The sequence below is a fragment of the Saccoglossus kowalevskii genome, chromosome 7 (assembly GCF_978046115.1).
Source record: "Saccoglossus kowalevskii chromosome 7, keSacKowa6.1, whole genome shotgun sequence".
In the NCBI taxonomy this organism is placed as follows: Eukaryota; Metazoa; Hemichordata; class Enteropneusta; family Harrimaniidae; genus Saccoglossus; species Saccoglossus kowalevskii.
In genome coordinates, this window is record NC_140647.1 from 23142060 (window position 1) to 23165170 (window position 23111).

The 23111-nt window shown below is 38.4% G+C and overlaps 2 protein-coding genes across 2 annotated transcripts in view; both read right to left on the reverse strand.

Moving 5' to 3' along the window:
• LOC102803376 (uncharacterized) overlaps window positions 1-16337 on the reverse strand; it is a 49566-nt gene extending 33229 nt beyond the window's left edge. The window contains exons 1-8 of the mRNA XM_006816432.3: window positions 16220-16337; window positions 6081-6308; window positions 5233-5436; window positions 4628-4690; window positions 3252-3284; window positions 2372-2938; window positions 1424-1483; window positions 1-552 (exon numbers count right to left, since the gene is read on the reverse strand). Coding sequence (XP_006816495.3) covers window positions 1-552; window positions 1424-1483; window positions 2372-2938; window positions 3252-3284; window positions 4628-4690; window positions 5233-5436; window positions 6081-6303 — 1702 coding nt within the window. The 5' untranslated portion in view covers window positions 6304-6308; window positions 16220-16337. The remainder of the gene's footprint in view (window positions 553-1423; window positions 1484-2371; window positions 2939-3251; window positions 3285-4627; window positions 4691-5232; window positions 5437-6080; window positions 6309-16219) is intronic.
• Window positions 9700-14217, reverse strand: LOC146740867 (uncharacterized). Its single transcript, XM_085501863.1, has one exon. The coding sequence runs from the start codon at window positions 14215-14217 to the stop codon at window positions 9700-9702; it is 4518 nt and encodes a 1505-aa protein (XP_085357989.1).
• Window positions 16338-23111: the final 6774 nt, after the last annotated feature.

The window sequence follows — 23111 nt, forward strand, 5'->3', positions numbered from 1 at the left end:
AATGGTATCTCACTTGTAAGTATTTAGCTGTCCCGGAACAGGGATCTCCAAAGTAAGCATCGTTGGCAAGTATACTACAAGATGATTTCTCTTCACACTGCTGTTGAACTAGTTGTACGCTATTCTGGGCATGGCAACTCGTTGTCTGGAAAGGTCCTGGGCAGGTTGTTTCATCAGCTCTTCCATAACTGGCGTGAATCACGTGAATACTGCCGCTGTTACAATGCAGATTAAGGGTATCATTTTCACAGACTATTTGGTTCTCAACTATTTCGTAGACCTGATTGGCCCATACCCCGCCTTTGCCATCGTGTTTACACCTATCGGATGGTCCGTGCTTGTTATACGTACTCTCAGCGTTTGGCCCGCTGTAACACTCCCCACCATGCTGTACAGTAAAGACTGCATATCCTTTAGATGCCGCTACTTCAGCGCACTTTGCAACTGCGTCATCGCGTTTCCGAGAAGAACCATCCAACCTGCTGTCAGTTCCTTCCAATGACGGCACTGCTCTATCACGTGTATCTTTCCAGCATCCAATCGTGACATAGTCTAAACGGAAGAATACGCTCCATATTGGGTCATAATATTTTACGAGGACGAATTTAAATACCATGCAACAATTATTTATCATAAGTCCAGACTTTTATTATCCCTTGTTTTGCGAAAACGTCGAATGAACAGAAGCCAAAAATAAAATGAAAAAAATTCTGAATCAGCGTAATTTCTCGCGCCGCCGACTTGTAAGCGCAAAAAAATGCTAAAAAAATATTATTTTTATCTTATTATTTTCATTTCTCCGATCAATGATCTCCCTTACAATTCTTTGAGAATCACACAAATCTAATTGGGGAAAAAGAATTAATTTTATTTGTTTCCGCTCTCCTCAAAAAAGTTGCCCTATAAAAACTCGAGAAACAAGAAATAAAAAAAGTCTGGCCGAATACATATATGAAAATTGAGTTCGATAACGTTTTCTTATGACTTCGCACAAAATATATAAGCAGACAATTAAAATAACACATACTACAAGTATATATCGATATGACTTATTATTAATAACTCTCACGCAACTTCGCGCGTGTAGTGTGTCGTTATCACGTGTATGACCCGTTGCTATCCCGGGTTGCTATGTACACAGTTCAAGATGGCGGCGTTCGGCTGAAATATGTAAAATAATTACGCTCTTTTTCACGTACTAGTACCAGGAAATTATTTCCTAAAAACACGTACACATTTGATTTGTTGAATACGATAAAATAGAAGGACGGTTAGCATAATGGGAAACTTGAGTGAAGAATATGAGCTTCAGTCATTTCATCCCTGCTTTTGGAAAGCCTAATACATTGTTACCTTTTTCCGAGACAATTCCGAGAATAAGTTCACATATAAGAACGTGACAGAGAAATAGAGAAATACTTACTTATAAAACCACCATCTTGACCAATAATTTCAGGTTCAACATGAGATTCAACGTTGTTTTCTGATGAAAGTGCAAATGCAAAATTAAAGTGTTGCCTCTTTTTTTGTTTTTGTTATTGCATCTGTCTTATATATTATTATTTTTTTCTAAATAGCAAAACAGTGGAAAATCCGGGAAGTATTAGTACTACTTATAAAGACCTTTTTACAACGTTAGAACCATATGAATTGTATCCCAGTCTTTGGAAAATGAGTCGGATTTGTTTTGGAACCACAATTTGAGATTGTTATTTTTTCTTCTGACGAACCACAAGTACATTTAACATGAAAATAGCTCAGTAAATGCACATTCTTTACAAATCTACCTTAGGAAGATGGATTAAATTCACATTCTGTAGCAAATTTCACATTATTTATACAAAATCTCAACATTTAATGGTGTGTATATTGGTCACGTGACAGGACGATAACTCACAGATTTGCAAGTGGGAATTTTAATTTAACAGTGATGAGTTATCGCAAATGAATTATTGTAATTTGATATCTAAAATGCATTAAAGGTTTTAATCATTTCAGTGAAAGTTCAATTTATTGACATCTTCGCATCTTGATAATTTATATTATACCTGACTAAAACAGAAAGCCCTCAGTCTTAGGTACTGAATTTTCTCAGTGTATAATTTAAAAGCAATTAGTTAAATTAGACAGTCAATATGCATCATCTTCTATTCTGGCAATGTGTTCTACGTTCCTAGAGAGTTACTACGAAACGTCCTAGGGTTCATTACCTACGTTTTCGACTGAATGCCAACAGACAAAATATTGCACTTGGAATCTGATAATAACCGATTTGCAGCTATATTCACAGTATTAACTGTCTTACAATGACGGCACTTAACAGAATATTATGAAACCTAACTTTAACTATATGTGCATGCGTACGTCTTACCGCATACGTCAGCAGGCAGGACCTGTACACTTCCATCGATGTCCAGATCGCCAGACCTCCAAGAGAAGAAATCCCCCTCAGCTTGTCCAAGACAATCAGATGCAATGGATGCAACCTCATCAGCAGATACAATACGCCTCCATATATTGACGTAGGCAATCTCTCCCCTGAGTTCTCGACCAAGCATAATCACTCCACCACCTTTTATTTTGTGTTGTTTTTCAAGTTTGTCTCCAGTCGCTGCCATTTCGCCATTATGATATATATCCCATTGACCTTTATTTGACGACCACGTGACACACAGATGGTTCCACTTGCTGTTGTCTATGGCCACATCGCTCTTACTGCCCTTTTTGTTATTGACATACAACTGCAAGTTTTCGGTTTTCATAACTGCGAACTCATTTTCCGATCTGCCTACAGCGTATGAGATTGGCTTACCATCTTTATGTTTACCGGTGCGAATCCAGAGACAAACTGAGATGGCATTTAAGTCAGGTAACTCTCTTCTAATGGCAACATTTGATGATGAATCAATGACTAGCTTATCAGCATCAGCAAAGATTGCTGCAAAAAAAGAAAACATATCTTCTGACTGGGTAATTGATAGACAACCATCGAGTGTTTCGCAAAGAGAGAAGCATTATAATTATTATGCGATTTATATATTTCATAGTGGTATCAAAATTACCATTCGCGGGATGACAAACGCTTCAGCGGGGCATGTGACAAAGCGTATTGCATCATGAATTCATTGCAGTTTGTTTAACAGGAATTACAATAACTAATATATCGCGCCCTCTACCGACGAAGTGCTTCTATGGTGTAAATGGGCGACACATTATAATGTGGCAGTTCGATAATGTTATAAAAAACTTACTTTCGTCCTGGACTGCATCATCACGTCCAGGGCCTGAAAAACAAATTACCAATAATAGCTTTAATAGTGTACCGATAGAAAATTCAAATACTTAAAGGGGCACTTCCAGTTAAGCCTAATCTCACAACAAATTTACTTTCTGGATTAAAATTACAATGGATAACAATAGTTAGATTAACTTTGTAAACAACATAAACAATAGTGTCCCATGATTCTTTGGTGCAATCCCTGGGTTTGGAAGGTTCCCCTTTAAGATTTTTAAAACCACTTACTAGTATGTCATCAAATAAAAACTTATATAAATATGTTTTACTTTTTATTTATATTAAATACACATTATTCTAACTTCTATCAGTCTTGTCCACACGCATTTGGACCATAAGGTCCAACTAACATCATGCCCGTTGAAGCTCAGGCTAAAACAGTTTTCAACCCAATGTGTTCCAAGCTTTAGCATGTTTATCTCTGTGTACAACATATTGTCTGGGTGTTATAATACGAGCGTCACATCAATTTGGTTGTACTCGTCATCGGAGATGACTATTGGCACAGGGTTATTATTATCGGCGTCTTTCAGAAAACCCTAGTTTTATCAATTTATCAAATTTTAAGTATTGTCAGTATTTTTACGTCGGTGAACTGTCATGAATTTGTTTTCGCGTATCTGTTGACCGACTTAATTAACTGATTATTAGCTGAATTGCTGTGTTACGTCTGTCATCGTTTAGGTCTATTTGAAGTTTTGGACGGAACTTGGCTCAGTGATTTGAAACTAATTACCAGATAACCACCGCTTTTTAGACTACTCATTCTGACAGTTGGTATCCATAGTTATTAATGTAGTGAACGATTAATCAAAAGATATGACGTATTCAGTACTTAGTGTGATTGGCTTTATGATTGAAGGTTACGCCCTAGAGTCTTTTACTGTTTTGTAATAGGTTAGAGTTTTGAAAATGAATAAAGAGAGTTTGAGTTGGTCTTGGCGAATACTCCACGACAGACGCAGTCCGAGAGAGTCTTGGGGCGAGCCTTGACGCAGTCCAGTCTTGGGCGAGTCTTGGTTCAGCCTTGTGAGTCTTGGGGACTTTTCCCCAGGGCGCTGTGTCTTATAGTGTGCTCGATTGACCGACTAAGACGAGAGCTGAAACGTATTTCGTTGTGTGTGTCTTATTTGACTGTAAAGTATAAGTGACTTTCCCGATCCCGTACCTCAAGGGGACGAGATATAGAGACGAGACGAGTTTCCCCCCTGACACGTGTGGAGAACCCCGAGAAAGAAGATTTAACCCCTGATAGAACATTGAATTGTAAACAGAATTTGAAATGGTATACACGCCTAAAACACCGCCATATGTTAAGTACAATTACAATACCGAAGTTTTTAACTGGACCTGGCTCGTCGTTTTTCAAGAGGCTCTCGTCGGGATTCGCTGCACCTGTAATTTGAATAGAAATGTTGTGTTATATATTAGGAAGAGCATGCGCAGCTGCAGTCCGTGTATGTATCAACGTTGATGGCGATAACAAATAACTTCAATCTTTCAATAAAAGTGCATTTACAACAAATTACATGTTTTTACTTCAAGGGAGGAGGAATATGTTTCTCACCTGACAACTACTATTATAGTAGATACTTATTAAAATATGTTCTTTGTAGCCCGGACAGGTTTTCTGCAATGTATTTTTTATGTATTACACTGGGCGGTACCTAGGGTGTCGAATGTTTTTTATTCGCTTCTCATTTCCGACATCGACAAACTAAGTTGAAGTGTTGTATTAGATGGCATATTTCACAAGATGTAAAGGAGTAATTTTTTTTAGCTAATCGTGTCGATTGTTGGTTGTATCTAATCTACGCTAATCGTATCTAATCTACGCTAATCATGTCCAAACAAATATAAATAATGGGAAAAAACTGATTACAAATTGTATCGAATAGCTCACATGCATTATATTTTGGGGATATTAGTGATCTCACCTCCGTCGTCGTTACCAGGGGCATCATTTTGTTCGTTCTCTTTGTGTGGTTCTTGTGGTTCGTCGTGGGAATCCATTTTCAGAGTGTCATCTAAAGAAGAATCGTCTATAGTATTCGGTAAAGTTTCCTGGTCTGGGATTTCATCTTCGACGTGTGGAGTGACGTCGTCCGCCACCTCGTCTGCAGGCTCTCCTGGTAGAACTTCTGGTGGGTGTATACAACATTGATTCACAGTGAGAACTATACATTTTAATCAGTTTGTCAATGAATTGATCGTGAGAAAGGGGGAGTTTTCTCTCCCACTCTCAAAGCTTCATTTACGAACCTGTTCTAAATGTTGGGCAACTGAATACAACTATGCGTCGGTGTTATTTTGTCACTGAACATAGATGTCGTCTTTATAATGATGCCGTGGAAATCACCATGGCAGCAGAGTTTGTTTTTGATGTTATAAAACACTAAATTGAGTTTTTACTGAGCAAAGCTCATATAACAGTGAGTTTGAACTGAACGAAGCCAATATCGACAAGATAAGTCGCTCTTTACAAAATACCATGTTTAATAGTTTAGACAAAAGGAACCATGTCGTTCTAAAATCTATGCATATGTACGACAGACCCAGGCATAGCGAATGAGCTGTACCCAATATATAGGAGAGAGTGGATATTGCAGTAAAGGTGTGGATACTTAGAGGAGATTCTAAAATCTGCATTCAGTAAACGCGTTTGCAATTAAGGGGCGGCACCAAAACATGTATGTCAGGTCGAGTGTTATTAGTAAGGTACATTCAACAACAAAAACGCCAACATCTGGGGGGGGGGGGGGCTCTGAAAAACCGAACATCTCACCTTGCATAAATTTGTATTCTTCAATGGCTGCTACCCTTTCTTTTAGTTCTTCAATTATATCGTGTAGCTGATTTATGTAACACGAATTTTCAAACATATTCTTCATTTGCTTGGCCGCTCTGCAAAGGGCTTTTTTTTCGAGTGGTTGGTCGCCGTTGGGGGCACTATTTACCGTACTGCTCATTAGCACAGCGGCGAGGAGAAGCAATAATTGTCGATTCATGTTCACTATGAGAAACAAAAGTGCGAGACACTATAGTAATGAAATTAATTATTTCGTGTATGTTATTTATTTTAATTAGATTACGTATTTGGTGCTGCCATGAATTGCATGAATGGCGCAGCGCGGATTGGCTGGACTGTCAGGTGACAACATATCATGATGGCGCTTCGTCAACATATAATATGTGAAGCGCGTGGCGTGTGGCTTGGTACTCTGAAATGTACATGTAATATGGTATTATGCGACTGTTCTGTTCTAACATCGCCCGCGTATCAATGAATGCAGGGTTTTATTTGATGATCATAAAACTATAACTTAAATGGGTGAATAGTTTGTAAAAATTGAGGTACATTTTTGCAGCGTCATAATTTACAATAGTATCCCCACATTGTCGTGAATTAAACAAAACTGTAATAACTCTTATCTGTATGTCTTGTGACACAATAATATAAGTGATATAAAAGTTAAAGTACAGGCATATACTAGTACTCCTGTTGATGGGATTTGGCAGACGCAGCTGCAGTCGATGGTGGAACCTTACCTTCCCCTCCCGACTGGATATCCGCGCTGAATATTTCCTTTCTGTAATTCCCGTGACCTTCCACTACCGATAACTATAAATTTACAATAGGTAACTACGGAATTTAATCGTGCTTTCGATTAAATAATTAATTACAAGTTTAGTAAGTCGAATTGCTTGGTTCGTTTGTGCAATTCCAGAACAGACAAATTATCATAAGTAAGCTGAAGTGCATGATAAAACACTTAATCTAAATTTGTAGTTCACAATAAACAATGAATGAATGAATGAATGAATGAATGCCCATCTGTTGCCTGTGTAAGGAATGTAACACGCTACGTCAAATGATATATCAACGTTGATCGAATTGGCGAGACTTCCGCGCCAAGAACTTTTATTAAGTAATCGAATGAATGAAATCGAACACGAACATTGCGAAACGAACACGCACCTAATCGTTTATTTAATCTACGTCACACAGGATAGACAAATTAACACCCTGCTGTTTGTGTTAGTAATATCACCCCTTGGCAAACTAATTAATCAATTATTGAAATAATGAATAGCTGTCATACCCACCCACTCCAAAGCAGTGTATTATATACATGTCCCAACAGATGGGCTTACATAAACATGATACAATTGTGATGTATACAGCGACGAGCTAAATGTCTTGCCATATTGCGTTTTGTATTAAAGGGAGGTAGTTCTCGCGTCACGCATGCGCGAGATATATCGGTCTCATATAAACAAAGATGGCTTGACTGTTGCGGAGAGTACAAACTGAGACGTTACCAAGCTTTAATTGGGTATTTTTAGGTGATTGGAAGGTATCGAAGGAGTCACCGTCGGTATTCAGTGCAAGTTGCGCCCAGGTCAAACCTCATACCTGTGATTTTCATTAGAAGAACGCATTGGATTGTGGGAAAATTAATGTTTATCAACACAAATGTCGCACATTTAAGTATTTCCGAAAACTTTCATGCGTGTCCCATACACATTTCCCTTTCATTAAATGTTTAGGATGTATTTGGTATGTCATACTTATTGTTATGAAACTTATGATATAAACATATATCACATATATATTAAAATATTAAAGGTAGAATATGGACGAAAACATGTAATTTTTAGTATTATTGTTTGATACTCTCATATATTAGCAGATACATTAGACTATGTTTTGTAATGAAATAAAAACGCTGTTCTTGTAGCACACATATGAGTATTCATTCGATGTCACAATGGAATTCTCTAGTACGCATGGGCACTTGTTGTTTTGGTACGTACAATGTCAATTCCTGCACATGCGTATTTATGGTTTTGATTTGTCATCTAACGAACTCTGCACAGGCAACATTTTTATTTTATGATAAATCATGCTCTAAAGCATGGAGTGTCGTATAACAATATTAACAAAATATATTATATTGCCTCTTTAAAGAATATGGTGTTGATAATAAAGCGAATATCAGGAATATCACAGAAGTAATGCGGTATCACAAAACTAATAATACATCACATAATTATGCATTGTCACAGGGTGCTAGTTGGGTTGAGCTAAGGTTTCAAATTGTCCCAAACAAATGACACCCATAACACCCCTGTGAACTGGGTCCTTTAATAATTCGAAACTTAGGACAGTTATATAATTTATATGCGACATAAACAACAAGTACACGCTACACGAGTAAGGTTTAAACAACGTACTTTATTCCACACACCTAAAAGATGGGCAGGAAATGCCTGACCCGTTACAAGGGGTAGTGGGGTACACGTTGTTTTGTTACACAAAAAATATAACACTAGAAATATAATTCAGTAATAATATTGTAATATTTCCACACGGGAAAAGGGTAGTGGATTACGTTATACTATTACGAGGAAATGCCTAAATCGATAATGTAAATAATTGTCTAACATAGAATCTTGCATGCATGCATAAAACTAAGAGACAAACATACATAACAAACAACGGACGCAAATAATATACTGGCGATCGGACACAGCCCTACCTACATACAGTTTCTTCAAACTAGATGAAAACGGGTCTTTGCGTGATAACGGTGTATTTTCCAGCGAGTCTGTGCTAACGGTGGCGACGACGGTAATTACAAAACGCAGTCAGAAGCACTGTAGTCTTAGAATACACGCTGCACACTCAGTCGAGCACGATACCAATCAATTACAGAGTTTATCTGTCCAATATTCGTAACTTGTAGAAGGAGAGTGGTCCGGGTGGATTCCCTTGCACCGCAGTACACCTCCGTAGCCAGTAACATAAATTAGAAGGCACATCCAGTTCAGAACCAAAATCGGGAATGTCATTCACTGGCGAGTTTCCCCACTCGTTAACTGCAGTAGGCCGGAATTGGCCAATAGAATTATCTTTATGATGCACATTCCGTAGATCACAATACATTAATTTGTATGACAATACACAGTGTATTGTTCTAACGTTACTTGCAAACGCGTGATTAGTAGACACGTAAAAAATGGTATACTGCCAACAACGGCGAACCGACGTCCTCCAGAATAGATCACAAACTCCCATGATGCAATATTATTCAATGGCTTACTGTGGTACCTACAAGATCGGACATCCACATTTGATCACATGAACGTTCAGATCGGGTTCTATCAAAGTCCGCTTCCCTAGTGCTGACTAAAAGAAACATCTTGCCACTCTATATTTAACAATTATCTATCGCCAAAAACAACATTGCCTATCTATCGCCGTAAGACAAACACAAAACGCCACCATCACGACATACAACATAAACATGATTTAATGTTTGACATTCGTGACACAACTCCCCCTTTAAGATGAAACGTAGTCTTCATCTAAGAAGTCAGGATTGTCAATCATTATATCATTAGTTATCGGTCTCTGCACCAGTGCTGCGACTTAAATAATCAGCACCAATATTATGAGACCCTTTTATAGCTACTATTCTATAATTATAAGGTTGTAGGGAAAGAGCCCAGCGCATTAATCTGCCATTCAAAACTTTGGCACGGTTCAAATATATTAACGGTTGGTGATCTGTTTCAATCACAAATTCCCGTCCATGCAAGTATCTCTGAAATTTATGTATTCCCCACACAAGTGCAAGGCATTCCTTTTCAATGACTGAATAAGAGGTTTCCCTATCCAATAATTTTCTACTTGCATAGGCAATAGGAAATGCATGGTCACCTTTATTTTGCAATAAAACTGCTCCTAGTCCGCAGTTAGACGCGTCTGTGCGTATTATGAATGGTTCCGCAAAATTTGGTAAACTCAGCACAGGTTGTCTACTCAACATTTCCTTCAAATCATCAAAAGATTTTTGCTGTGGCTCACCCCAATTCACCTTTTTAGGCTGTCCCTTTCTTGTTAGATCACTCAGGGGGGCTGCTATAGTGGAAAAATTAGGTACGAATTTTTGGTAATACCCAGCCATACCCAGAAATGATCGGACTTGTTTTATTGTACATGGGCGTTTTGCCTGCAAGAGTGCTTCAACCTTTTCAGGTATCATTCGTAACAGCCCATGACCCACCTGATGACCTACAAACTCTAAGCCATTATATCCTATGAAACATTTACTTGGCTTTGCCGTCAACCCTGCGTTTTTTAAACGAGTTAGAACCTCTGCAAAAATAGTCATGTGCTCTACCCAAGTTTCTGTATAAATCAAGATATCATCAACCATGTTCACCACCTTTCCATCTAAGCCCTTGAGAACCACACGCATAATGCGACTAAACGAGGACGGACTATTTACAAGTCCAAAGGGCATGTAAATAAATTGGAAAAGGCCCAAAGGAGTCTGGAATGCGGTCTTTTCCTTGGCCTTTGGTGCCAGTGGTATTTGCCAGAACCCCTTTGCTAGGTCTAATTTGGTAAAATACTTGCCTTTAGCCAATTGGGCAAACATTTCCTCGGGATTTGGCATTGGTTCTGCATCGAAAATGGTAATCTTGTTCAACTTCCGAAAATCGATACAGAACCTAATTGCGTCATCCTTTTTCTTAATGAGTACGATTGGGGAGCAATATGGGGAGTTTGATTGTTCAATGACCCCCATTTTCAACATAGTTTGGATTTCATCCCTTACTGTCTTCTCCAAGGCATATGGCAGGGGATATGGACGTGATCTGATTGGCACATCGGAGGTCAAATGAATATTATGTTGCCCTACTCTACATTTACCAGGAATATCCGACAAAGTGTCAGCAAATTTCACAAGTAGCATGCTAACTACCTTCGCTTGTTCGTCGTCTAACCCTTCCCAGATGTGCACATCTTTAATGCTTTCCTTACCTGCAATAGTGATGGTTTCTACTAAGTCGGCAGTCTCTCGACTTGGTTCGTCTGCCCACGAATCGTCCAACTCGTGACCATCGATTAATCCAACACCAACACACTCCAATACGCCCATATGTTTATTCACAGGCTCTTCTGATCTCAACTCGTATTTTTTTAACAGGTTAGCATAATAAAGCTTAATCTTACCTTTCCTTTCAATCCGATAGTCCATCTGACCCACTCTCTCCTTCACAATGTAAGGCCCTTGCCACTGCATTCTTAACTTGTCGTGTGCTGTAGGGAGCAGTAGTAGAACATGATCACCTACCTCAAATTGACGCTGTTTGGCCTTTTTGTCGTAATGAAATTTGTATCGTGACTGGGCTTTAGATAACTCCATTCTAGCGAGTTTACACGTTTCTTCTAATCTGTCACGCAGATCCAACACATACTGGTAGGTTGACTTCACCTCTCCAGAAGTAGACTCACCTGTCCACAATTCTCTCAGAATTGACATGGGACCTCTGACCGTTCTTCCATACAAGAGTTCGAATGGTGAAAAGCCAAGGCTCTCATTTCGTGCTTCCCTATAGGCAAATAATAATGGATCTACATACCGATCCCAGTCCTTTGGTCTTTCATCACACATTTTACGGAGCATTGTTTTCAAAGTTCCATTGAACCTTTCCACAAGTCCATTGCACGCTGGATGGTAAGGAGTGGTAGTAATCCGCCTAATTGACAAAAGACGACTTACCTCCTTCATCAGGTCACCCACAAATTGGGTTCCAAGATCAGTCAATATCTGTTCAGGTACACCCAACCGACTGTAAATTCCAACTAAAGCTTCAGAGACAACCTCTGTTGTGATTCGTTTCAAAGGCACCGCCTCGGGATATCTTGTGGCGTAATCCATAAACGTCAAAATATATCTATTACCCTTATCTGTTACGGGATCAATAGGCCCGACCAAATCAATCGCAACCCGTTTGAAAGGTACGTCTATAAGAGGCGTTATCCCCAAGGGTACTTTACCAACCTTCCCTTTAGGAAACGTACGCTGACATACATCACAAGACTGACAATATCTTTGGATGTCGCCATGCATTGCAGGCCAATAGAATTGTGTTAAGATCTTGTCAACTGTTTTCTGGGTCCCAAGATGACCAGATAATAAACAATCATGCCCCAATCTCATTACTTCGTTGCGAAATTTTGTAGGCACTACAAGTTGTTTAACACGACTTCCCTGACCTAACTTAGGTGATTGATACAACCTGTAGATGAGACCTTTGCTCACCACAAATTTGGACTTGTTGCCTCTCCCTGAAATTTTCTCTTCGCCCGACTCCACCCACTTACGAACTTGAACTAAACTTGAATCTGTTCGCTGCGCTTCCCTGAGCACCTCAACAGTAACAGGGTGTGACTCAACCCCATCAGTTTCCTTAAACTCTTTTACTATAAGAGGACGGACAGGCTTACTCTGAGCCTTTATCTGTGCTCTAGTTTGTACAGCTTGGACCATTTCATGACCTCTTGTATCATTACTCTCTCGGTCAACTTTCAGACCTATTTCTACATGTGGCCAATCATGATCTGGGTCACCCGGCTCTCTTGCGCCTTCTATATTTCCAATAACCAAATCATAGATTGGCTGCTTCATGCACAGAGCTTCAACCCATCCTTTAAAATAAGGCGTGTTGACATACAACTTTGCCACAGGAGCACTGCGATACGAACCGTCCATTAACAAACAGGTTCGAACCTCTCCTGTAAACTGATTAGATTCTACTAAGCTGGTTCTAACGACCACACCACTACACCCAGAATCTCTTAACACCTTAATTTTATACTTACCAATGGTACCCTCTACCACAGGCATTTTCGAACTTGTAGTTTGTGACTTGGCATTAACACTAGACAAACTAAACAATGGTAAATCATGGCCACATTTCAGAGTTAACTTACCTGCTTTGGGCCTACAACACTTATTACCATCTGCATGAGTGACCACGCAGGTTGCTGAGATCTGCTTGCTCTCACCTTCAACCTCAACAGCTGCTGACTTCATTGCACGACTACGACAATCTGGTGCAATATGACCTACCTTATGGCATTTAAAACATGTCCGGGTCTCTTTTCGCCGTGAACCATTTTTACTATGATTCTGCTTACCTTTACCAGTTTGTTTCTGGCCAGGATCAAAAGAAGCATCAGTGTTGACATTAACATTACGAGGGGTTCTGTGGTTTCTAAACAGACGAGCTTCCCTATAACGATCGGCTAATTCAGCCATTTCATGACAATTCTTTGGCTTCCACTCATGAAGGAATAAAGCCAAATCGGGACTACATGTGTTTATGAACTGTTCTCTTGTCACCAAATCCAAAATGTTTTCATACGTTTTGTCAAGGCCCGATAATTCCACCCATCTTGCCAAATAATTTCCTAACCTTACCATAAACTGAGCCGCCGTTTCCATGTTCCCAGGTGTTGCTTGCCTAAATTTGTATCTAAATCCCTCCTCATTCAAATCGTATAGTTTTAACAAGGCATCCTTGACTGCTTTATAGTCTGCTAAATCTTCTACAGGAAGACTAACATACACTGCAAGCGCTTTACCAGTCAAAAGTGCACCTAAACCTACGCCCCATACATCTTCTGACCAGTGTTGACTTTTAGCAAATACCTCGAATCGAACCAAAAACGCATCCATATCCTCGCCCTCCTTAAATTCTGACAGTTTAGGAAGTTTAGCACCCATCATATATGAATCCTGGGATTGGCCACCAGTTCCCTCTGCTCTCACGGTTATTTCTGTTTTTATTCTTTCTAATTCAAATTGCCTTTCCCTCTCTTTTTCTTCAAACTTTCTTTTTTCAGACCGTTCCTCTGCCTCTCTTTGTGCCTTTGCCTCCTCTCTTTGTGCCTTTGCCTCTTCCCTCTCTGCCTTTCTTGCCTCCCTAGCATGTTGTTGATTCTCTTTAAATTCAATGATTAATCTACTTCTCTCTTCCTGAATAAATTTTGTTAGGGCAGGCCCCTCATAACCCAATTCTTCCCCAGTTTGCTTTAACTTTCCCACATCAATATCCATGTTATAAATTTAATCTAGTCGATTAATTGTAGCAAGGAATTGTTGATATGTCGCACTCAATCCAACAACAACTGATAGATTTGTTTCGATATAATTAATGGCTTTATAAATGTACTCAATGAATTCATAAATTTAACCAATTGATTTATAAACTTATGAATCCCATCGCTGCCACCAAAATGTCACAGGGTGCTAGTTGGGTTGAGCTAAGGTTTCAAATTGTCCCAAACAAATGACACCCATAACACCCCTGTGAACTGGGTCCTTTAATAATTCGAAACTTAGGACAGTTATATAATTTATATGCGACATAAACAACAAGTACACGCTACACGAGTAAGGTTTAAACAACGTACTTTATTCCACACACCTAAAAGATGGGCAGGAAATGCCTGACCCGTTACAAGGGGTAGTGGGGTACACGTTGTTTTGTTACACAAAAAATATAACACTAGAAATATAATTCAGTAATAATATTGTAATATTTCCACACGGGAAAAGGGTAGTGGATTACGTTATACTATTACGAGGAAATGCCTAAATCGATAATGTAAATAATTGTCTAACATAGAATCTTGCATGCATGCATAAAACTAAGAGACAAACATACATAACAAACAACGGACGCAAATAATATACTGGCGATCGGACACAGCCCTACCTACATACAGTTTCTTCAAACTAGATGAAAACGGGTCTTTGCGTGATAACGGTGTATTTTCCAGCGAGTCTGTGCTAACGGTGGCGACGACGGTAATTACAAAACGCAGTCAGAAGCACTGTAGTCTTAGAATACACGCTGCACACTCAGTCGAGCACGATACCAATCAATTACAGAGTTTATCTGTCCAATATTCGTAACTTGTAGAAGGAGAGTGGTCCGGGTGGATTCCCTTGCACCGCAGTACACCTCCGTAGCCAGTAACATAAATTAGAAGGCACATCCAGTTCAGAACCAAAATCGGGAATGTCATTCACTGGCGAGTTTCCCCACTCGTTAACTGCAGTAGGCCGGAATTGGCCAATAGAATTATCTTTATGATGCACATTCCGTAGATCACAATACATTAATTTGTATGACAATACACAGTGTATTGTTCTAACGTTACTTGCAAACGCGTGATTAGTAGACACGTAAAAAATGGTATACTGCCAACAACGGCGAACCGACGTCCTCCAGAATAGATCACAAACTCCCATGATGCAATATTATTCAATGGCTTACTGTGGTACCTACAAGATCGGACATCCACATTTGATCACATGAACGTTCAGATCGGGTTCTATCAAAGTCCGCTTCCCTAGTGCTGACTAAAAGAAACATCTTGCCACTCTATATTTAACAATTATCTATCGCCAAAAACAACATTGCCTATCTATCGCCGTAAGACAAACACAAAACGCCACCATCACGACATACAACATAAACATGATTTAATGTTTGACATTCGTGACATGCATCAATAAGACATTGAGATATCGCAGGAATTTCAAGATGTCACAGATAAACTGGGACCTCACAGAAATATTGAAATACCACAGATATCCCAAGATATTACAGATATATTAAGATAATAGCACATCGATACTACTATAACTCAGATATATTTAGATATCACAGAAATATTAAGATGTCATATATATATTGAGTTATAGCGGACATTATATCACATGGATATTGTTATAGTACTAATATAGTGAGATATAACAGCGATATATTCACAGAAACCATGTCCACTACGTTCATAAAACCGACGGCAGCAGCGAAAATAGACCAATAACTCATTTGGGACGCACGATATAAATGGAAATGTATTTTCTTTTCGCGTATAGGCGAATATTTAAAAACCTGTAATAAACTAACGACTCAAGCAAAAATGATGATATCCCAGCAACAAAATACGTCGTCTTCATTAACTCCGTTCTTAATACGTTCTTTGTAATTATCTTTGTAACTAATTTTTTAATTAGTAAAACATAATGTCACAAAAGTTATGCTCACCTTGAAGTCTGGAAGTTGCAACACCCCTGATACGTTCACCTAAACGGCGTCAGAATGAATACTGTATGTTTGAGAACGAATATGTATAATCGCGTGAGGATTGAAGTTGCGATTGATTTGCTCAATGTTTATTTAATCTACACTGTATTGGAAAAATGTTTATAGTTCCACGGATTATTCGATATTGTCACGCCAGTTCGTGGGAATTGGCATTCACTCTCATTAATAAATGTAATACTGATTTGGAGGTTTCAAAAAATATTCAAAGTTTTAATAATAAACTAGAGTTGTTTACTCGTCGCGGTGACATTTTACGGGCAGGCGCAAGTTATTGTTATAATGATGGCGTAGTAGAGAGAATGTCGTATTAAAAGCTTAATTACGTGTCATTTGCTGTATTTGTATTTTGAAACATTTTAAAGATGCAACATGGCAGAAACATACATTTTGTAATTTTGTTTATCGATAATATATACTGTAGACTAAATCGGGTTATGTTTCATACTAAACTAAAAATGTTTGCGTTCGCAGGGCACATAACAGTGGATGGAAAATCCAAAACACTAATAAGCATGCGCAGAGATTTTTATTGTACGTACTTAAAAAAAACCAGTGCACGTGCACATTAGATAATTTCATTGTTTCCTCGAACAGCGTTTCGAGTTTATGATAAATTATAGTGCAATGTATCTATATGTAAAAAAATACAGCAACGAACAACAATACTAAGAATAACACGTTGAACCTCTCGTCCATGATGCATCTATGACATTTTTGATGGCCAAAACATATGCTTGACTATGATTGGTCACTTTTACCGTCATTCCAGATTCCAGACAGCGTTTTTATCTGTTAATAATTGCATCGAAATAAGTTTATGTTTTGTTAAAGCGCTACAGTCGACGAGTTGAAAGCCACACGTATTTTACATGCGTTTTAAACTAAGATTTCAATGTAATAATGTCATGTTTCTCACAATTTGTAAATTTAAAATAGATACGATTGTTTTCTTTTAGGTATTTTGTTGTTTTCAATCACGCTAAATAACAAATGAAAAGGCAGCACATTTGCACATTTTCTTTCTTATTGATGTTGAGTAAACATAACTCAATACAACAGTGTAGTTGCCAAAGTAAGTTTGCAGCGTACCTCAAATGCATTTTTGGAATGTTTACATAGACTGAGCACCCTTCGGGGTATGAATATTGAAGTAAGTATTGTATTGATATAAACAATTTCTGCTTTCAGGAGATTTAAATGCTCAAAGCGAATGACAGTTGTAAAATACACGTGTCTTCACACGGTTGCGAAGCATGTCGGGTAAAATCGATGCAAGCAGTGGAAATGCCTACCAACGTTGAGCAACTGTACCACTGAGATTATTACTCATAACATATCAGATTAGTCATTTGTCAGTTGCGATCGTGTCAGTTTGCGGATGTATGATCCAAATTCTACAAAAAGTCATGACAACTTGCTTGCTTCCAGTCGAAACAGAAAAGAAAATGAATATTGTAAAACAATATTGTTAAATGGGCCAAGCAATCGGAATCAGATGAATGAATGGCGTTATTTGTTTGAGCTAAAAGCTGAGATAAAAATAAAACACAGATAAAGTTCGTTTAATAGTGTTTATTTGTTCGACTGGGTCTACTTTCACTGCTATATTTCCCGTAGAGGAGACAACAGATTGCGTTATAGAACACGGCCCACGTGCAATTGTCTTGGCGCTTACACGTCGTTTTTTGTAGAATAATATTTCCCGGGACATTTTACAATATTCACGCTATTAGGTAATCTTTATTATGAATATAGATTTCTTTTTTTTCGCAATATGTCAAAGCATTAGGCGTGAACAATGCAATTGTACTTTTTGTTCAATATGTATAAGAACGTGTGCTTTTGTAATATTATTTAGAACTGTCTGTCAAAGAATAACATATAACCTAGTGTTTTTTTCGTAACAATTCTAAGACCAGAGACAATACAAAGTAATACAACGCAAGGACATTGGATTTACATTAAATATGTCTGATATACGTCTCATACAAAAGCGACGAGACGACGAATAAAATGAGTGCTGCCTGGTATTGTTAAGTAGACGTTTTTGTATTTCTGGGTGAACTATGGAAACAAATGTGATATATACATGGAAATGATATACTAGTATTGTTTAAATATACAAACTAATAAAAAGTGATATTCATTTTCTGATTGGTGTTTTTCACATAATTCACGAAGTCACCCTTGGCGTTCGAAGACGTATCTTTCTGTTTAAACTTTCAAAAACTGAGAGGAGCATCTTAAATCTGCATGTGCTTGTATCTTTCTGACTCGATTCTTGGACTCTCACTAAGAATCGAGTTTGCTCATGCTACATATATATTTTTTGGGCCAGAAAGGTTTTTACAAATACTTCTTGAATTTTGTCCATGTTACACAGGAATAGAAGATTTTGGATATTTTAGAACCAAGTATGCCGCGTTCTTGTTTATGATTGTTCTATATTATATAAATCATTCTCTAAGCATTTTTTTTAGAAATCCTGAATTTGGCATGCAAGATAGCTTGGCCCAATATTTGATACAGCGTTTTAACGTTTGCAAAAAAGCGGGGGACCTTCCACGTTCATCAAATACACAATTATTCGGTGTTCTAACAGATACACCGTGGAATATCTTTGTATGCAAGGTATTAGATTCGTTTCAAGTGCTCATAACTTTTATAGCTCTAAATTTCAAATCCATGAAATCTATTTGGTAAAATCATTATGAATGTCTATGACATGACAATGATTGTAACGAGTTTGTGGATTTCAGTATTGTAGATAGTTTCTTTTCTACTTGTTGGACTAATGCTTTAAAGGCCACTCTCAGTTTGAGAACGAAATACTGATGTTTATAATATTTCTACCTAATTTCTTTCATACAACTATGTTTTAATTTTTCATGTTTTTACACACGTCCATCTCCGCTGAATACAATATTTTTTTCTAAGTTCAAAGCCATGTTCCAACGATAACAAAATAATTCCATCTTATTAAATAACTGTTAACTTCTGTAAACCTATAATTGATCATCATCTATAATAAACAAACATCAATTGGATACCAAGATGGTGCTGCATTTTTAGTTCGGTGGTTAATTCATTTAAAAAACATTAAAAATAAGTGTGTCAGATTTCATTCCTGACGTAATCCACTAGGGTATTCAATATAATCCATCAAACCTGACTGGGTTCTATTGCACGACTTATGTGTCACGTGATGATGACGTTACGCGTATTCAGCACACGTTAATTTGAATGAGAACGCGTAACTAAACCTCTCTAATATCTACATTCATAAGACGGCTAATATTATAAGTATTTTCCAAATGAATTCAACTTTTTAATACTTGAAGAACACATTTGAATACTTATCATACGAACTCAAACGTTGTTCATGTAGTATAAGACTGACTATTCGGCCATACAACACTGCCATTCTCTAATTACCATCGTCTGCTCTCACGATTTCGCATCCATTCACCTCCTTCTCCGCGAAGAAAGCTGGAACAAAATTCGAAATGATACGCATGCGCGCTGGTTGTTTTGGTACGTAAAATAATATGTAGTGTGTGTGAATCAACATTCAGTCACAAACAAGGATAGTACATATCACACGTGGTACGATTCCCAACCTGTCATCATTATAGGTATAGTACAGAAAATGTTCAATGCGAAAACATATTCCAATACGTCAGACACATTACTCTCGTAGACCCGGAAGTGACGTACGTTTTCAGCATTGTGCACAAAAAAACAAAATAACAGAATCTCATTAACATTTTCTCCACATCGAGATAGATCTAAAGACCCTTACGAATCAACGACCAATCTGTGTCATCGCATACAATTGGAGAAAAAATAACGTCGCCATTTTCTTAATCACTCTTTTACAAGGTGTATATACGGTATATATCACGTATTCTCAATTTTGAATATTCAAATAAATAACATACACATAATATGCGGTACGGGGTGATCGCTACCCCCCCCCCCCCGTCATGTGCTTTCGTTGAACAAACCTGTCACACCCCCTGTATTGTCCTTAACGAATAAAGGCATTACAAGAACATACAAATTAAATTTGCTGCTGTTGACATGGTGAGACAGTATGACTTCACACAATTATACACACATTACACCACCTGGTAAATACAATTGACCAACCACCGAATGATATGCGCTAATCCATGAAATATGATTTAGATTCCAAACACCGCGAACTGATCGATATTGATGTTTTTCTATGGACCTGCTGTGTTTGAAACGATGAAGCAGTTTTCTTTATTAATTTTACTAGAATGGATATATTCTACAATTACCACGAGGATATCTTATTACACTTTGTTCAACCATAGCCGTCAGACGTGACCAATCATTTAGACCACCAAGCCTCTAAATTTGAGTTTTGATGGAATTTTGACTTCTGGAGATACAAGACGAATAGTACAAATCACAGCAATTGCAAATAATATATTGAGTTTACTGCCACTGCAGTTAATTCATGTAGATATATACATTATATCGTGATACTCTGCGTTGCCAAACATCTTTATCGTGGTGTACACATAGATTGCGAGAGCAATCCCAACAAATACTCAATAATGTAAGAATCGGTAGACCAACAAACACCCATTGATAGAGCATCAACCAACTGATTATATGATGGCTGGCAAATCTTAAAATACCCATTTCTATTATGACTTACAAAACCCAGACAATCTATGATGGCTGGCAAACCACCATTTCCATGATGGCTGGCAAACCACTAATTCTTTGATTGCTGGCAAACCACCAATCTTATGATGGCTGGTAAACCACCAATTCTATGATGGCTGGCAAACCACCAATCCTATGATGGCTGGCAAACCACCATTTCTAATAACTGGCAAACCACCAATTATATAATGGCTGGCAAACCACCAATTATATAATGGCTGGCAAACCACCAATTATATAATGGCTGGCAAACCACCAATTATATAATGGCTGGCAAACCACCATTTCTATGATGGCTGGCAAATGACCATTTCTATGATGGCTGGTAAACCACCAATCCCATGATGGCTGGCAAACCACCAATTCTATAATGGCTGGCAAATCACCAATCCTATGATGGCTGGTAAACCACCAATCCTGTGATGGCTGGTAAACCACCAATCCCGTGATGGCTGGCAAACCACCAATACTATGATGGCTGGCAAACCACCAATTCTATAATGGCTGGCAAACCATCATTTCTAATGGCTGGAAAACCACCAATTCTGTGATGGCTGGCAAACCATCATTTCTATGATGGCTGGCAAACCACCAATTATATAATGGCTGGAAAACCAATTCTCTGATGGCCGGAAAACCACCAATTCTGTGATGGCTGGCAAACCACCAATTCTGTGATGGCTGGCAAACCACCAATTATATGATGACTGGCAAACCACCAATTATATAATGGCTGGCAAATTCTATGATGGCTGGTGAGCCACCAATTTTATGTTGGCTGATGAATCATCAATTCTATGATGGCTGGCAAACCACCAATTCTATGACTGGCAAATTCTATGATGGCTGGTGAGCCACCAATTTTATGTTGGCTGATGAACCATCAATTCTACGATGGCTGGCAAACCACCAATCCTATGATGGCTGGTAAAAAACCACTAATTCTATGATGGCTGACAAACCACCAATCCTATGATGGCTGGTGAACCACCATTTCTAATGGCTGGCAAACAACCAATTATATAATGGCTGGCAAACAACCAATTATATAATGGCTGGCAAACCACCAATTATATAATGGCTGGCAAACCATCATTTCTATGATGGCTGGCAAGCCACCAATTCTATGATGACTGGCAAATTCTATGATGGCTGGTGAGCCACCAATTTTATGTTGGCTGATGAACCATCAATTCTATGTTGGCTGATGAACCATCAATTCTATGTTGGCTGATGAACCATCAATTCTATGATGGCTGGCAAACCAATTCTATGATGGCTGGCAAACCACCAATCCTATGATGGCTGGTAAACCACCAATCCTATGATGACTGGTAAACCACCAATTCTATGATGGCTGGTAAACCACCAATTATATAATGGCTGGCAAACCACCAGTTATATAATGGCTGGCAAACCACCAATCCCATGATGGCTGGAAAACCACCAATTCTATGATGGCTGGTGAGCCACCAATTTTATGTTGGCTGATGAACCATCAATTCTATGTTGGCTGATGAACCATCAATTCTATGTTGGCTGATGAACCACCAATTCTATGATGGCTGGTAAACCACCAATTCTATGATGCCTGGTAAACCACCAATTCTATGACAGCTGGTAAACCACCATTTCTAATGGCTGGCAAACCACCAATTATATAATGGCTGGCAAACCACGAATTATATAATGGCTGGCAAACCACCAATTATATAATGGCTGGCAAACCACCAATCCCATGATGGCTGGCAAACCACCAATTCTATGACTGGCAAATTCTATGATGGCTGGTGAGCCACCGATTTTATGTTGGCTGATGAACCATCGATTCTATGTTGGCTGATGAACCATCAATTCTATGATGGCTGGCAAACCACCAATTTTATGATGGCTGGTAAACCACCAACCCTATGATGGCTGGTAAACCACCATTTCTAATGGCTGGCAAACCACCAATTATATAATGGCTGGCAAACCACCAATTATATAATGGCTGGCAAACCACCAATATTATGATGGCTGGCAAACCACCAATACTATGATGGATGGCAAACCACCATTTCTATGATGGCTGGCAAACCACCATTTCTATGATGGCTGGTAAACCACCAATTCTATGATGGCTGGC